The 18,046-nt window shown below is 41.2% G+C and overlaps 1 protein-coding gene across 3 annotated transcripts in view; it reads right to left on the bottom strand.

Moving 5' to 3' along the window:
- Window positions 1-746: 746 nt before the first annotated feature.
- The window catches only part of BBS9 (Bardet-Biedl syndrome 9), a 365,750-nt gene continuing 348,450 nt past the window's right edge, over window positions 747-18,046 (bottom strand). For all 3 annotated transcript variants that reach the window (XM_087917940.1, XM_087917939.1, XM_087917938.1), the window contains one exon: window positions 747-1,358. In XM_087917940.1, the coding sequence (XP_087774066.1) occupies window positions 1,348-1,358 (11 nt within the window). In that variant the 3' untranslated portion in view covers window positions 747-1,347. The remainder of the gene's footprint in view (window positions 1,359-18,046) is intronic.

The following is an 18,046-nucleotide window of genomic DNA, read 5'->3' as shown; positions in this document are numbered from 1 at the left end:
TTAATTCTGAATATATAGCACTTTGATGGTATTATATATTCTACATTATATACTAACTTAATGAAACCAAATCTCTGATTTTTTAATTTTATTTTTGCCTCATTAAAAATGTTTAGGATTGGACAAAATATATAAAGCTGAGAATTATGCTGATGGTAATCCACTAAAAATAATTCTGCTGACATTAATATTTAGGCTGCACATATCAATTGTTTTAATTTGAAATACTTAATTAGTATATTATTTGTTTCTTTCGTTGAATTGTGTCTGACTCAGAGATTGCTTGAAATCCCTGCAGTTTTCTTTGAATGATATTTCAGAAGTGATTTTCCATTGCCTCCTTCCTAGGGCTGAGAAAAAGTGGTTGGTCTAAGATCACCCATCTGAATTTGTGCCTAAGGTAGGACTAGAATTTAGTGTCCTGATTTCTATCTTGATAGTTTAACCACTATACCAAACTGACTCTTTTTATGCATTTACATTGGCAAAATTAATTTTTATCAGACATGCATGCAAATATAAATTCCTGGCTAGCAATTCACAATACTAATGCATCACAAAAACTTGGCAACTTCTCCAGAAGCTTCTTTTCAAGTTCAGTAATCACATATACCTCATCTATCTAGTTTTCTTCCTTTCTACCAAGAAGGCTGCATCAAAAGTTAATGTTACTAAAATATGTATTGACATGCCTTAATATTTGGGAGATAAACAGATTGTAAGGCAGAAACTTAAAAATATTTTAAGTTGTTTCTCAGGCACTTATTTATTTATTGGACTTATATGACAATCTGTCTTATATAATTATTTCTAGATGGCTATAAAAACAAAGATCAAAACAGAAATAACTTTCCACTGCAGTTGCCAAAGCAAAGAGTTCAACCCCAGTTTACTGGTATCATACTTTTCACCAAGAAAAATGTATAAAATAAAATGCTCAGGCAGAAAGAAACTATTTCTGATTTATGTTGCTTTTATACATAATCATTCACTATTCCATTCCATCCAGAATATACATCTTATAAAAGATACACACATTGTTATTTCAATATTTATTTTGAAATGTATAACTAAGCACATCATTCAATACAATTTGAATGCATTATGAAACAAGTTTTGAGAAGTTTCATTTTGCTAAATTTGGGGAGTACACATTAGTCAGAAAAGGATAGCTCAGCTTATTTATATTATAACTAATTATAACAGAGTTTCCAGGTATTGTTGCTACACAGATGCTAAAAATACTTAATTATTCTAAAATTTTATTCTTCAATTTTATGCACAACATTTGTAAAAGTTCAACTTTACAATGATGTTACAAATGCAGGCTACAGCCTCCAGTACTGTTTACTTAGTCTCTGAAATAAAGAAAAAAAAAGGGGGAGGGAATGAAAGAATCTCTTAATGGTTCAGCTCAAACTCAGTACCTTGCTATTAATTTCTATATTATGTATTTTGAAAACACTGCATTACCCAAAGCAATTTTTCATCATCCTATTAACAACTAAGTATAACAGAACATTACCTCCTGCATTTCTGTTTGTCCTTATGCATTAGAAACCATGGATTAAACATATGAATTCCCATTTTGAATCTAAAGCAAATTTCCTTTTAGTTTCCTTGAATTTCTTAAATAATTTTGTTCATATAGTTCAGTTCAAGTCTTAATGTAAGAAACAAAGCTATATTACTTGAATTCCAACAACTTACTTGAATACCAAGATCAGGTGTATCTTTGCTGAATATAATTCATTCCTTCCATACTCCAAGAATACCATAATTATCTAAAGATTACCTTAACTTTTTTCAGAAATGCACATATATGAATGTCCCATATGAATTTTGTTTTCTCCTTTACTAAGGCATTAGTCTTCAAATATATAATATTTGCTAATTATAGTGTCAGGGCTCCAGCAGTTACCCCCATTTAAATCATGAGATTTGAGCTGAACTTCCAAAACTTAAAGAAGATTAATTAGGAGTAAACATGCCGGCACTGCCTGGGTGTAGCCGACTCTGAGACACATCATTCATTGTCACCCTTGACCCTGGTTTTCCCCCACCCCCTGGGTGTATCATAATTCATATTCTCCAATGGGACACATCCATAGCCAAGAGTCATCAATCATACTCTCCAGTTAGAATTTTGTGCGGCAGAAACTTCAATCACCTAGAAACTATCTTTGAAAACATTTATGGAATGCAAGCTGCCCACTGCTCCCCCTCCCTTTCTGTTAGCAACTCTAAAAAGACCATAGAAATATTTTATGAGTTGACATATAGCTTTATATGAGAAAATAAAGTACAACAAAACAGATTAAACTAGTTATTTCAAACAACTATAACTGTTATTGATGCAAGAATTAAAATGGTTTGGGACCTAAACAAGTAAACTATTTGGAATTTATTTTCAATCAGATTGAATAAAGTGCCATTTTAAATTTGTACTTTTAACGTGATGCTGAAGGTTTAAATCAATAAACTTGGTGGCTTGTCCATAAGTTCAAAAATAAGTAAGGAAAAGACACAAACAAACTTTTTAGGATCAGATTAAATATATTTTTTTTATTTTTTGTTTATATCTCACCTTGATTATTTTTATAAATAACACAGTAAACATATCCAATACATCATTCTCCTTTTAGTTTCCCCACAACAGCCACTGTGAGAGAGAATGGATGGATGAAGACACCCAGCTAAATTTAATGGCTAAGGTGGGATTCAAACACATTGTCTCTTGCCTTCTCACCTGGTCTCGTGCCTTCTCACAAAACTGACAGCTATTCCAAAGCATTCTTTACAGTATTTCTATTCACATTATTGCTTCAAACTATTTTAACATGATTAAACTAATGAAAATTGATTTATTGAAGACTAAACTTTAATTCTCACCAATTTCAATGGGCACAGTCTATGCGCAATGTCTGGATCCAGCCTTTTGGCAATTCAAAATTTCTGGTTTTAGTTTTTAGTGATGTTCAATATGATCTTCTATTATCTTTGCAAGTGATAGCAATCAATTTGCTTATCTGTGAATACATGATATTTAATTTTCTTTTCCAAATGAATTTTGTTCTCATTTTAGTCATTTTGTATCAGGAACCGGGCTGTGGAAATGATGGTTGAGCACATGTGTGCGCAAAAATGCATTTGAGAAAGTGGCACAGGACTTCTGGTAGTGACATCACAGAGAAGTGGAACAGAGAAACAGGGCTCCGTTTCACATCCAAATTCTCAAGTCCGGTGACCCTTAATGGGCATTGTGAATCCTGGAGAGGTTAGCAGAGGCAGAGGGGAAGCCCTGAAGACAGTGTGGAGAAAGGCAATCTCCTGCTAGAGTGAAGGGAAACCCCTTGGTGCCAACGTGAAAAAAGACAGTCAGTATTGCTGATCCAAAGCTGTGACAGATAGATAAGAGGCAAGAATCAAGAAGCAATGTGGAGATGCTAGGTGAGAACTTTTCAATTCTAGCTCTCTGCAATGGATTTACCCTGGCATAGTAATAGGAAAGTGTGACTCAAAAAAGATTGGGGTAGGACTTTATCTTGTCTTTATTCTTTTCTTTGACTTTTTCATTTTCGGGAGAAGCGGTTTCAGTATTAAAAAGAGTAAGAGTGCCATCTACTGACAAGAATGCATATAAAGTGAAGTAACTGATGCAATATCTATAGACATTACAAAAGGACTTCTGAGACATTTAGAGGACATAATTGAAGTGAGAATATGGAAGAGTAAAAAGGAAGAGAAATACTTTCAGTGAACTTGGAAATTGTATAATCACTCCAGTGTTGTTTTGGAACATTTTTAGGGACCTGATGGGTTTGGGGGCCTTTGTGGATTATAAATCTTAACCTGCAAAAAGACTATTGAAAGAATGATATCAACAACAGTGAGGACAAATTTTGTGTTGATTACAAACTTGAGTGGTGAAGAAAGGAGAGTTGGAAGAAATGCCTACACTTAAGATTTATGAAAAATCAATAGAACTTATAGAAGTATTAACCTTCACTAATTATTATTAATTTTCAATTATTAATTGTTTAGACTAAAAGATATATATAAATAGCCAATATAGTCAGGGGTGGGATTCAAATTTTTTAACAACCGGTTCTGTGGGCGTGGCTTAGTTGGTGGGCATGGCGGTCATGTGACTGGGTGGACATGGCTTGGTGGTCATGTTATTGGCTGGGCATGGCCAATTCAATATCACTTACATCAAGGCATGCATCTCCTTGCCTGGCCTTTCATGACTGTGGGGATGCTGCAACGGTCATAAGTGTGAAAAATGGTCATAAGTCACTTTTTTCAGTGCCACTGTAACTTTGAATGGTCACTCCACACAAGCAAAGTACCAGCAAAGGAGGGAAAAATAACTCCAGAGAAGTTCCTGAGACAGGAAGTCTAGACCTGCCAAGAATGTAATAAGGGTTAATGGAGAGGCAGTGTCAGCCTCAAGATCTCTTCGGCTACCCTAGCTGCTATCTATCTCATTTATCTCTCTCATATCCTATCTGCTGTATCTTCTCTACTGCCAGGCTTAATTCTTTCGGCTGTCATTAGCAACGGGGGGAGGGGTAATTGAGGGGGGAAGAGAGCTGGAAGTGTTTTGCATTTCTTTACTGTGGGTAAGCAAAAGGAGGGGGTGTATGAATTCTTCTCTTCAACTTTCCATTTCCTTGCTAGCTTCTATCCTTTTTTGCGCAGCTGCGAAGTTTTATCAAAATATGTCAAGGTCAACGGACAGAGGCCTCATCACCACCTGAAGATGCCCACATGATCATATTCAGAACTTTTAATTGGAAGAGTCTTCTGGACTTTGGGGGATGGGAACAATTCCATTCCTTTGTAACTGGATATCTGAATTGCTTCGAATGTTAACAACCGGTTCTACTGAATAGGTGTGAACTGGCAGAATCCCACCCCTGGATATAGTCTATATACTCTATTGAGTATTGGGCTGATCTTTACTGTTATAATAATAGAGTGTTGAACAAGATACACCAGGGGGTGTGGGGAAAAATTTCTAGCAGTGTAAAAATATTTAATGTGTTTGCAATTTTGGAGTAATGCTTTTTAATCATTAGAGATGACAAGCACATAAAACATATCAAAGATAGGAAAGAAAACTTCATTGCACCTTCATCTTCTTCCAATCAATGATCAATAGAAACCATGCTAGACCTGGAGAAGTCAAGCTCTATTAAGAACATGCAAGCGATGTTACTATCGATACAAGAAGCCTAAACCTCAGGAAGCCATGTCCAAAAATCATGATGTGATATGGAGGAGATGAAAGGGGATATACATAAGATGGGTTAAAAGATAGGGAACATCCAGCAAATGATAATGAAGAATGAGCAGAGGATACAGAAAATAGAAGTAAGGGCTGGAAATGAATCAAAAACTATTCTCGGCTAATACAGATTTAGAAGAGACAACAATTTTTCTGGAAATGGAAAAGGCTGCTTTTTATCTGAGATTCCAGAACATTGTTGAAGAGAAAGATGAAGACCTAGGTAGGGTGATGACAGATCTGCTGGCAGAAGTATTACAGAAAAATAAGCATGATGTACAAAGAGACATAGCCGAAGTCTTCGGAATTCACATAAACTATGCAAGAAGGCACAAATTACCGAAAGAGGTACACATGAGATTCACCAAAAAGATTGTGAGGGATGAAGTATACAAAAGAACAAGAGATGAATCCATGAAATACAAAGGGAGAGAAATCCAGTCAGAGAGCAGAGGAGACAGTGTCAATTTTTGACCACACAATTGATAAAATACAATGTGACATTCAGATGGTTAATACCAGAAGGAATTGTGATCTCCTGCCAGGAGAAAAAAATTAGGTGGACACCCTAGACTAAGCATACAAATTTTTTGAACACCATTTTATGACAAATGTAGACCAGGAAAGTAGAGAAGAGGTAGAAAGTAAAAATCAAGATGAATTGCAAACAGAGGAAAAAGCTTTAGAACTAGAAGAAAGAGTGAGGGCGGAAAAGGAGTGTACAGAACAAGAAGTTGTAAGAACAAAAGGACACACAGAGAGAAGACAACCAGAAGGGCAAGATCTATATATAAGTGAAAAGATGGATGAGGAAGTTAAGATGCTATCTGTTACTATAAATGGATCGAACTCCCCCGCAAAAAGAAAACAAATATTTACAAAACTACAAAGATTAAAATTGGATATAATATGCCTTCAAGAAGTACACATTAAAAAAACATGGCAACCTATTAGAACACCGCAAAATTAGGAAACTGTACTCATCACTGATATATCAAAAGAAGAGAAGAATAGCATTATACATTAGAGAATCACTCAAATCTAAACAGATTTACTCAGATGAAGAAGGAAGAATACTAATGGCAGAGATATTAATAAATCAGAAACAAATCCTTCTCATTACAATATATGTCCCAAATAACAAGCAGGAAGAGTTTTACAAAAGATTTTACAAAAAGATAATAGAAATAGACTATGAAAATATATGTTTAATAGGGGACTTCAACGCAATTGTGGATGCTAAAAAAGATTACAGTAGCAGCAAAAGAAATAAAAAAGTGAGAATACTTCCAAAAATTTTCTTCAAGATGACACAAGAATTAGGCTTGCAGGATGCATGGAGAGAGTTGAACTCAAAAACAAATCAATACACATTCTATTCGAATAGACATCCATCCTGGCCAAGAATAGACATGGTATGGATGACAGCAGGAATGAGAACAGACATACAAGAGGTAGATATAACAAAAAATATATGGGCAGACCACAACCCCATAAAAGTTATATGGAAAGGATAAAAGGAGAAAATGAGATGGACAATGAATCAAGCCATCCTAAAGGAGAAGGAGTTTACACAAATGGTGGAAAAGGAAATAAAATTCTTCTTTAAAGAAAATAGAAAAGAAGATACATCTCTGCAAAATGTCTGGGATACAGCAAAAGCATACATGAGGGGACTAGCGATAACATATATAGCAAGAAGAAATACAGAAAAGAAAAAACAGCAAAATATACTATAAGAGAAGCTTAAAAAGATTAGAGACAGAATTGCAGAAAGACCCACAAAAAAAAAGATGAGAGAAAAAGGACTTAATAAAACATACATTGAATTTAATAGTGCAAGATGATATGGCACAAAAACTTAAAATGACGAAACAAAACTTTTTTGAACACACAAATAAGCCAGATAGATGGCTACCATACAAGCTAAAAAAGAAAAAGAGAGGAAAATGATACACCAATTGCAAGATAAAAAGGGAAACCTACAATATTAGAATGAAGAAAAAAAGAAAATAACCCAGGAATTCTTTAGGAAACTGTATAGACAAGAAAATATATCAGAAGATACCACTAAACAATATTTGGAAAAAGATGGCCTAAACAATATATCAGGCACAACGAGAGCAATGCTAAATGAAAGAATAATGACAACAGAAATAATGGAAGCAATTAAAAAAAAACAATAAAAACATCAGGACCAGACGGAATCTCCACAGAACTTTATAAAAATATACAAGAATCATTAAGACCATCTCTGCTGGAGGTCTACAATGAAGCGTTATTAAAGGCCAAACTCCCTAAAACATGGACAGAAGCATACACAAAGAAGATACGGACCATCAACAGATAAAAAATTACAGACCAATATCACTATTAAATGTTGATTACAAAATATTTGCCTCTATAATTTCATAAAGATTAAAAGGATTTTAAAATGAATTCATATATTCTGACCAGAATGGCTTTTTTTACCCAAAAGACAATTGAAAAATAACGAGGATTATTATGAATATACTGGAATACTATGAATACTACCATCCCAAAAAACAACTAGCACTGATCTTCTTGGATGCACAAAAAGCCTTTGACAACATGAACTGGCAGTTTATGATACTACAATTGAAAAACATGAACTTTGGAGGAAATTTTGTAAAGATGATTCAAGCAATATACTCCAACCAAATGACAAATGTGATAGTAAATGGAGAAATAACAGAAAAGTTAAACATAAATAAGAGCACAAGACAAAGCTATCCATTATTCCCACTATTATTTATATTAACCCTAGAAGTCCTACTCAGACAGACTAGATAAGACCAGGAAATAAAAGGCCTGAAGTATTTTTTTAAAAGAACAATATAAAGTACAAGCATTTGAAGAATTTATCAGAATTAGTATTTATTTGCAGACTTAGTATTTATCCAGGAGGAACCCCTGGAAACCGGACCCAAATTAATTAAAAAATAGAAGAATTCAGTGCTGTGGCAGGACTTAAAATAAACAAGGAAAAGACCAAGATTCTGACAAAGAACCTTACAAACAAACAGAAAATTGAATTGATTGAAAAGCTGGATATGCAAATAACTAAAAAAGTTAAATATCTGGGAATCTGACTGACAGCAAGATGTATATCTATCAAAGAAGACAATTATATCAAATTAATACAGCAAATAAAGATAGATTTGGATAAATGGAAAAATGTACAACTGTCGCTGATTGGAAGAATAGCAACAATTAAAATGAATATCCTACTGAAAATTCTAATTTTATTCCAAGTAATTCTAATAAAAATAGGGAAAACCTTTTTTTGAAGACTTAAATAGACTGATAATAAAATTTATCTGACAAGGCAAAAAACCAAGAATCAAGTTGAAAATGTTACAAGACACTAAAAACAAGGGAGGATTTGGGCTTCAGTGCTTACATGGTTAAAAGAGTGGATAAACCTGAAGAATAAAAGGATATTGATGATAGAAGGGCATGACCTACAATTGGGATGGCATGCTATGGTATGGGAAAAATAAACTACAGAAATACTTCCAAAGACACTATGTTAGAAACACTCTGTTGTTAGTATGGGATAAAATTAAATGGAATCATTATATGAAAATACAAGTCTGGCTATCCACAATAGAAGCACTAATATATCCTAACGTTTTAGATCTGGATAAAATAGTAAGATATAAAGATATACTAAATGAACAGGGGAACCTAAAAACAAAACGGGAACTAAAAAATCAGGGAATTGATTTGGACTGGTAGCCCTATATGAAAATTCAAATGAGATATAAGAAAGATACAGACTTATATACACTCTATAGTGAACCACAAGGACTGGATAAGATATTACTAGGGAGAGATGAAAAAATGATTAAAAAAATTATAATTATCTATTGAATTTTAAAATGGAAGAAGAAATTGTAAAGGAAACTATAATAATATGTGGGGGGCGGGAATTGGGTACACTATAGAACTGGATAATTTGCAAAACTTATGGGAAAGAAATTACAAGTTAACTATGTCAACAGCATATAGCAATGAGCAATATATATAGCATGCCCCACATTTCCTAATTATACCACAACTAATTGCAATGATATTGCATATTGATTTTACAGAAGATAACATTGAAAAGGCACTCCGCAAACTAAAACCATCTCTATCTATTGGCCCTGATGGAGTATGCACCTTCTTGTTAAAAAAAACTTTCCACTGCCATAGCCAAACCATTAAGCACAATCTACGAGCTACCTTTTAGAACCAACTCTTTACCTGATCTATGGTCATTAGCCACAGTTATTCCTATCTTCAAAAAGGGAGACCCCAGCCAAATTGAAAATTACAGACCAATCTCATTATGTTGTGTCACCTGCAAAGTCATGGAATCAATCATCAACCAATTCATTACCCTCCACTGAGAGACAAACAACCTACTCTCTAACAAACAGTTTGGTTTCAGGAAAAAATTGTCCTGTAATCCCTACATTGCAGAAACATTTGGACTATACAACTCAACCAGGGTAAAGCAATAGATGCAATTTACATAGACTTCTGCAAAGCCTTTGATTCAGTGGTACATGACAAACTACTGTTAAAACTATGCTCTTGTGGCATTTCTGGATTACTACACAAATGAATAGCTGCATTCCTGTCAAACAGGCAACAAATAGTCAAAATAAGGAGTGCCCTATGAAACCTGCACCAGTTAACAGCGGTGTCTCCCAAGGCAGCATTCTAGGCCCACTCTTTTTCTAATTTACATAAATGACCTTTGTGATCGGGGACGAGCGGTCTGCCACCTCCAAGTGGTGTCCCCTGGATGCGCGAAGCCGTCAAACGCTGACCGTAACTGAGAGCAGACCCTCCGACGACAGGCCCACGCGACAGGCCGGCTGGAGTACTCAAATGCCGCATCAACATGATGGAAACGCCCACTACAAAACACACGTCCAATGCTACCGTTCGGGAACCGACGGGCGCAGGAGACCATTGGCCTGCGCCAAAATCAACGAAATGGTCCACGCGAAAGCACGGCCGTGTGAAAAACGCAAGCGGGAACAGAGGACTGCCAGACGCTCAAGGTGGCCACCTGGAACGTGGATTCGCTGACTGGACGCCGACCGAGATCGCCAGGGCCATGCGGGACAGGAAGCTGGACATCTGCTGCCTCCAGGAAACTCGCTGGAAGGGCAACAAGGCTACGACTATAGACGGCTACAAGATCATATACACCAGCTGTAAGGAAAACCACGGCGGTGTAGCTGTGGTTGTCAGTCCAAGCTGGCAAAGTTCCGTCGCAGAAGTTAAGCGCCTCACAGAACGACTGATGATAATCGTCGAGCAACCGAGAGGCAGCGCCACACATCTTGTCCGCCACGCCCTCAGACCGGATGTCACGAGGAGGAGAAGGATACCTTCTGGGAACTGCTCGACATCCAACTCAGGCAGATCCCACACGAAGACGACATCATCATCTCGGCGACCTGAATGGTCATGTAGGGCGGACAAAACGGACACCAGTGCCACGGTGGGCACGGCACAGGCGATACGAATGAGAATGGCCAGAGGATCCTGGACTTTGCCGACTCCCATGATATGACCATCACGAATACCTGCTTCATTAGGCGAGAATCTCAACTCCTCACCTACCATAGCAGAAACGGGAGCCACCACACACAGATCGACTACATCATCGCATTTACGAAGAGCCGCTAAAAACGTGCTCAACGCCAAGGCGTCCCTGCATTTAATCGAGCAGTCAGCACAGGCCGCTGATGGCGAAGATCAGGATCAGCAAGCCCAAGACCAGGATTGACAAAAGAAATGCAGACCAGCCACGAATCAAGTGGTGGAACCAGAAGAAGATGGCGGGACCCCTCATCAAACCGGAGCAGTTCCCGCAGATGGTCGACGGGCCACAGGAAGCGTGGTCCATGCTGAAGAGCACTGTTCACACTGCCGGTTGCCAACAGCTTGGTTGCACCAAGCCAGGACGGAGACGCATCGAACGAGATACATGGCTCTGGACACCGGAAGTACAAGATGCCGTACACCTGAAGAAACGGCTCTACAAGGCCTTTCTTCAGGACAAGACCAGCGAGAAGCTCTGCGATACAAGGCGGCCAAAAAGGCAGCCAAGAAAGCAGTAGCGACAGCCAGAAGCTCCCACTACGATGACATCTACGAGAAGCTGAACACGCGAGAAGGCGAGAATGAGATCTACCGCCTAGCCAAAAGCAGACACAGGAAGACCCTGGACATTGACCAGTTTCATGGGATCAACGACGAAAGGGGAAATTTGATCGTCAACCCCAGAGACGCTGCGAGAGGTGGCGGCAATACTTCGAGAAGATCTCCACCGAGGAGTTCCCACACCCACGAACCCCGCGAGGTGACCCAGTTGAAGGCCCAGTCTCAGGCATTTATGCCAGCGAGGTCGCCGACGCCATCAAGGCCATGAAAAACGGTAAGGCAACAGGACCAGACGACATCCCTGCCGACTTCTGGAAAAAGGCACCACCGGGCTCGGCATTGTGGCTGTGCGAGCTGTTCAACAACATCGCCTCCACGGGAAAAGTGCCACACGACTGGTACCGCAGCACCACTGTTCCGATCTGGAAGGGAAAGGGCAGCCCAGCGGACTGCTCCAACTACAGACCGGTCAGGTTACTGTCACACACTATGAAGATCTTTGAACGCGTCCCTGATAAGCGATTCGGGACACCGTCGACATCAGCGCCAACCAGGCTGGATTCATCAAGAACTGCGGCACCACCGACGCCATCTTCGGTGTGCGGATGCTGATGGAGGCTCACAGAGAAAGAAAATCCCGCCCACACCGCCTTCCTAGACTTGGAAAAGGCCTTCGACCGAGTCCCGCACGATCTCATCTGGTACGCACTGCGAGACCACGGCGTGCCTGAGCTGCTCGTACAATGGGTCCAACTCCTATACAGATGTCACAAAAGCCGTGTAAAAGCGGCAGCTGGGATATCAGAGGAGTTTAATATTACCGTCGGCGACACCAGGGCTCTGCTCTCTCACCACTGCTGTTCATTCTGGTGATGGACACAATTACACACGACCTGTACACGCCCGCCCCATGGACGCTGCTCTACGCCGATGATGTGTTCCTGGCCAACCTGTGCAAGGCTGAACTAGAGCACCGAGTCCAACAGTGGCACGACCGCCTCGAGCAGTTCGGCTCTGGCTGAACCTAAAGAAGTCCGAATACCTGACCACTGACAATGAAATGACAGGCTCCATCCACGTGAACGGGCAGGAGCTACCGCGCACCTCCACCTTCAAGTACCTGGGAACTACTCTGGGGAAGAAGGCCTACTACAAACTGAGGTGGCAGCCAGGATCAATGCAGCGTGGGGCAAATGGAAGTCCGTCACGGGCGCCCTCTGTGACAAGAAGATGCCGGCGCGCCTGAAGGCGAAAATCTATAACTCTGTGGTGCGCCCGTGGCCATATACGGCGCAGAGTGCTGGCCGACCACCAAAGAAGTCGAAAGCAGACTCCAGATAATGGAGATGCGAATGCTCCGATGGTCGGTAGGCCTCACCCTACTCGATCGCGCCAGGAACGGGAAGTGCGTAGACGGTTCAACGTCGTGCCCATCCCCACGGTCATGAGGCAGTCCCGCTACGATGGTTCGCCACGTGAGCCGCGCCAAGGAAGAATCCATCATCAAATCTGTAATGAAGGTGACTGTCGGAGGAGCGAGACCACGTGGTAGACCTAAACAACGCTGGATGGACACGATCAAGGCCGATCTAGAGATCGCGAAGGCAGACCCGACACACGTGGCAGACAGAGAGGTGTGGAAGCAGTACTCAAGGACATTAGCGGACCTCGCCCGAGCGCTGAGACAAACGCTGAAGAAAAAGAAGAAGAAGAAGAAGAAGAAGACCTTTGTGATCATATTATAAGCAACTGCGTCCCTCTTCACTGATGACGTAAAACTGACAATACTGCTACTCTACAAAGCAACCTTGACTATGTGTCAGAATGATCGAACAATTGGCAACTTCAAATCTCAACCAACAAATGCTTTGTCTTACACATTGGCAACAAAAATCAGAACACTAAACACAAACTGGGATGACCCTCACTCTGTCAAGGACCTAGGAGTACTCATTTCAAAAGATTTAAACCCCAGAGCTCACTGTAACAGCATTGCCAAAAAGGCATTAAAAGTTGTTAACCTAATTTTGCAAAGGTTCTTCTCTGGTAACACTGTACTGCAAACCAGGGCATACAAAACCTTCACCAGACCAATTCTCGAATACCTGGAATACCTGCCTGGAATCCACACTGTATAATGGGCATTAATACAATTGAGTGAGTCCAGAGGTATTTCACAAGAAGAGTACTCCACTCCTCTGCTCGTAATAGAATAACTTATGCTACCAGGCTCAAAATTTTGGACCTGGACAACCTAGAACTACGCCACCTATGGTCTGATCTAAATTATTTGCTACAATGTCCTACCTGACAATGACTACTTCAGCTTCAACTGCAATAATACCCGACTCAAAAAAATAAAGGGAACACTTAAACAACACAATGTAACTCCAAGTCTATCACACTTCTGTGAAATCAAACTGTCCACTTAGGTAGCAACACTGAGTGACAATCCATTTCACATGCTGTTGTGCAAATGGAATAGACAACAGGTGGAAAGCATAGGCAGTTAGCAAGACATCTCCAGTAAAGGAGATGGTGGTGACCACAGACCACTTCTCAGTTCCTTTCTGGCTGATGGTTTGGTCACTTCTGAATGCTGGTGGTGCTGTCACTCTAGTGGTAGCATGAGACAGAGTCTACAACCCACACGAGTGACTCAGGTAGTGCAGCTCATCCAAGATGACACATCAATGCAAGCTGTGGCAAGAAGGTTTGCTGTGTCTGTCAGCGTAGTGTCCAGAGCATGGAGGCGCTACCAGGAGACAGACCAGTACATCAGGAGATGTGGAGGAGGCCGTAGGAGGGCAACAACCCAGCATCAGGACTGCTACCTCCACCTTTGTGCAAGGAGGGACAGGAGGAGCACTGCCAGAGCCCTGCAAAATGACCTCCAGCGGGTCACAAATGTGCATGTGGCTGCTCAAATGGTCAGAAACAGACTCCATGAGGGTGGTATGAGGGGCTTACATCCACAGGTGGGGGTTGTGCTTATAGCCCAACACCATGCAGGACGTTTGGCATTTGCCAGAGAACACCAAGATTGACAAATTCACCACTGGCACCCTGTGCTCTTCACAGATGAAAGCAGGTTCACACTGAGCACATGTGGGAGGATCTGGAGACGCTGCGGAGAACGTTTTGCTGCCTGCAACATCCTCCAGCATGACCGGTTTGGCAGTGGGTCAGTAATGGTTTGGAGTGGCATTTCTTTAGGGGGCTACACAGCTCTTCATGTGCTCGCCAGAGGTAGTCTGACTGCCATTAGGTACCGAGATGAGATCCTCAGACACCTTGTGAGACCATATGCTGGTGCGGTTGGCCCTGGGTTCCTCCTAAATGCAAGACAATGCTAGACCTCATGTGGCTGAAGTGTGTCAGCAGTTCCTGCAAGATGAAGGCATTGATGCTATGGACTGGCTCGCCTGTTCCCCAGACCTGAATCCAATTGAGCACATCTGGGACATCATGTCTCGCTCATCTACAAATGCCACGTTGCACCATAGACTGTCCAGGAGTTGGGGGATGCTCCTGAGGGATCATCCACCACCTCATCAGGAGCATGCCCAGGCATTGTAGGGAGGTCATACAGGCACGTGGAGGCCACACACACTACTGAGCCTCATTTTGACTTGTTTTAAGGACACTGCATCAAAGTTGGATCAGCCTGTAGTGTTTTTTTCCACTTTAATTTTGAGTGTAACTCCAAATCCAGACCTCCATGGGTTGCTAAATTTGATTTCCATTGATAATTTTTGTGTGATTTTGTTGTCAGCACATTCAACTATGTAATGAACAATGTATTTAATAAGAATATTTCATTCATTCAGATCTAGGATGTCTTATTTTTGTGTTCCCTTTATTTTTTTGAGCAGTGTACGTAGGCAAACAATAGATACAAACTCAAAGTAAACCACTCCAAACTCAATTGCAGAAAATACAACTTCAGCAACAGAGTGGTCAATGTCTGGAACTCACTACCTGACTCTGTTGCTACATCCTCAAAACCCCAAAACTTTAACCTTAAACTGTCTACTGTGGACCTCGCTCCATTCCTTAGTGGTCTGGTAGGGGACATGCATAAGCACACCAGTCCCTGTCCTACTGTTCTCATTTATCCATTTATTAGTACTTATTTATTATGTATATACTTATACCTGTTTATACTTATGTTTATATGTTATGCTCATACATACTTGTTTTCTCATATATGCTTGACAAACAAATAAAATAATAAATAAATATAAAGGAAATCTGTACAAAATGTTCTATACCACCAGCAAGATTAGCAAAAATGTCCCCAAATATGTCACCAGAGTGTTGGAAATGTAATAGGAACAGGGATTGTTGTGTCCATTGAACTAACTGGAGTTCCCAACCAGGTCCGCAGTTCTGGCGGGAACACCGATCGCTCCCATTGGCTGATGCCATTTGACAGCCGGCTATAAAAGGAGCTGTCAAACGGCATCAGCTGTTGCCGCCAGCTTATCTGCCTTGTTAGCCTTTGGCAGCCGCGGCAACTCTTTATTCGCTGAATAAAGCCTTGAACGAACGCTCTGAGTCTGCCTCGTATCTCCACCGCTCCACAATACAGGCGACGAGGGCGGGATGCGATAAGAGGCTACCAGACATTCCGATCACTGAGCTGGTCACTGAAAAAGAGCGGAGCCACCGAGAGCTGAGAGTCACCACCACTAACGCTCTCCACGAGCGCGAAATTTAAAAGCCTCCTCAGCTGAGAAGACAGACGCCACCTGACAGGTGCAGCCGCAAAACGCTCTTCTAAGAGCGCGATTTTCGAAGCCTTCAGCAGCTGAGGCGACTGACACTGCCGCCTCAAGATGAGCACCAGCCCGGCATTCCCACCCTTCAAACCAGCCGAAGAGACGTGGGAGTCCTACAAGAACCGTTTCATCTATTTCCTAGATGCCATCAACCTCGCAGATGCTGCAGAGCACCGAAAAAAATCTTACTTCCTTAGCTACTGTGGAGCTGCGGTCTTTGACACCACTACAGCACTGGTAGCCCCTCGCTCTGTCAGAACCATCCCTTGGGAAGAACTCCAGGAGATTCTTTCCAACCACTACTCCCCTAAACCTTCCCAGATAGCTAGAAGACATGCCTTCAGAATTAGAAGGCAGGCTGAGGGGGAGTCAATTAGCAAATATATGGCAGCCTTGCAATCAGCTGCCTTACAGTGTGGGTTCAGAGACTACCTAGAAGACATCCTTTTGGATCAGGTTGTCTGTGGGGTCAGGGACCTTAGGCTTCAAAGACATTTGCTAGCTAAAACAGACTTAACCTTAGCCATAGCAATAGAAGCCCAAGCTGCTGAGCTATCTGCTCAATCAGCAGCTGAGATCCAGGGAACTCCTATCAGGCAAGGAAGCTCCACTATCCACTCTGAGGAAGTTTCCCTAGAGGAAGACCCTGTAGTCACAATGGGCATAAACCGCCTTAGACAGCAAAAGCCCCCACAAGAAGGAGCTGGGCAAAAGACCAACCTCACCCCCAGGCAACCACCCATCTGCCTGAGCTGTGGGAGGTCCCACCTTAGGGCATCCTGCAAGTTCAGGAATGCTATTTGCCTGAACTGTCAAAGGAAAGGCCACCTAGCTAGAGTCTGCCAAGCAGGGAGAACTTTTCCTCAGAGACCTCAGTTTACTGCTAATTTTCAAAGGCAAGTGGAAGATTGCTATACTTGCTACCACTCAGACCACACTTCTAAAGACTCTAACAAAATAAGTATTTTTGTTTTTTTAGAAGGTAAGCCTTGCAGAATGGAGGTGGACATAGGATCAGCACTCTCAATCATCTCCTGGGAGACTCTGAAGAAGATTCACCCCAGAATATCCAAAAAGAAGCTCCAGAAATGCCACCTGACCCTACGGGACTACCAGAGCAAGAACATCCCTGTCCTCGGGAAAGGCAAATTTTTAATTCAATTCCAAAACTTTAAAGGCCATTTGCCTTTGGTGGTAGTTAATGGTGCCCTCCCCAGTTTGTTGGGACTAGATTGGTTCCCTTCCCTTGGCCTTAGTATAACTGGTATCCATGCTGTTTCAACCTCTGAAGTAGACACCCTATTCAGAGACTATTCTGATATCTTTAGCAATGAATTAGGTTGCTATTCTGGCACCCCTATCTCGTTCACTGTAGACCCCCAGGCAACTCCCATTCGCCTCAAGCCACGCAGAGTACCCTTTGCTATCCGCCCCAAATTAGACATAGAATTAGACAAATTGTTAAAGCAAGGGGTATTAGAACCAGTAGATTTTGCTAAGTGGGAGAGACCCCCATAGTCACCCCTCTCAAAAAAGATGGCAGCGTGAGAATCTGCGCTGATTACAAGACTTCCCTCAATCGTTTTCTGCAAGACAACGCATACCCTGTCCCTGTAATCCAACACCTTTTACATACTTTTGAACCTGGCACTATTTTTGCCAAGTTGGATATGTCCCAGGCCTACCAACAGTTTCCTGTTGATAACCAGACAGCTGAATTGCAAACCATAGTCACCCATAGGGGTGCATTCAAATGCAAGCACCTCCAATTTGGCGT

The sequence above is a fragment of the Pseudonaja textilis genome, chromosome Z, assembly GCF_049901715.1.
Source record: "Pseudonaja textilis isolate UNSWEBS1 chromosome Z, rPseTex1.2, whole genome shotgun sequence".
In the NCBI taxonomy this organism is placed as follows: domain Eukaryota; kingdom Metazoa; phylum Chordata; class Lepidosauria; order Squamata; family Elapidae; genus Pseudonaja; species Pseudonaja textilis.
This window is presented reverse-complemented; position numbering and strand designations above follow the sequence as displayed.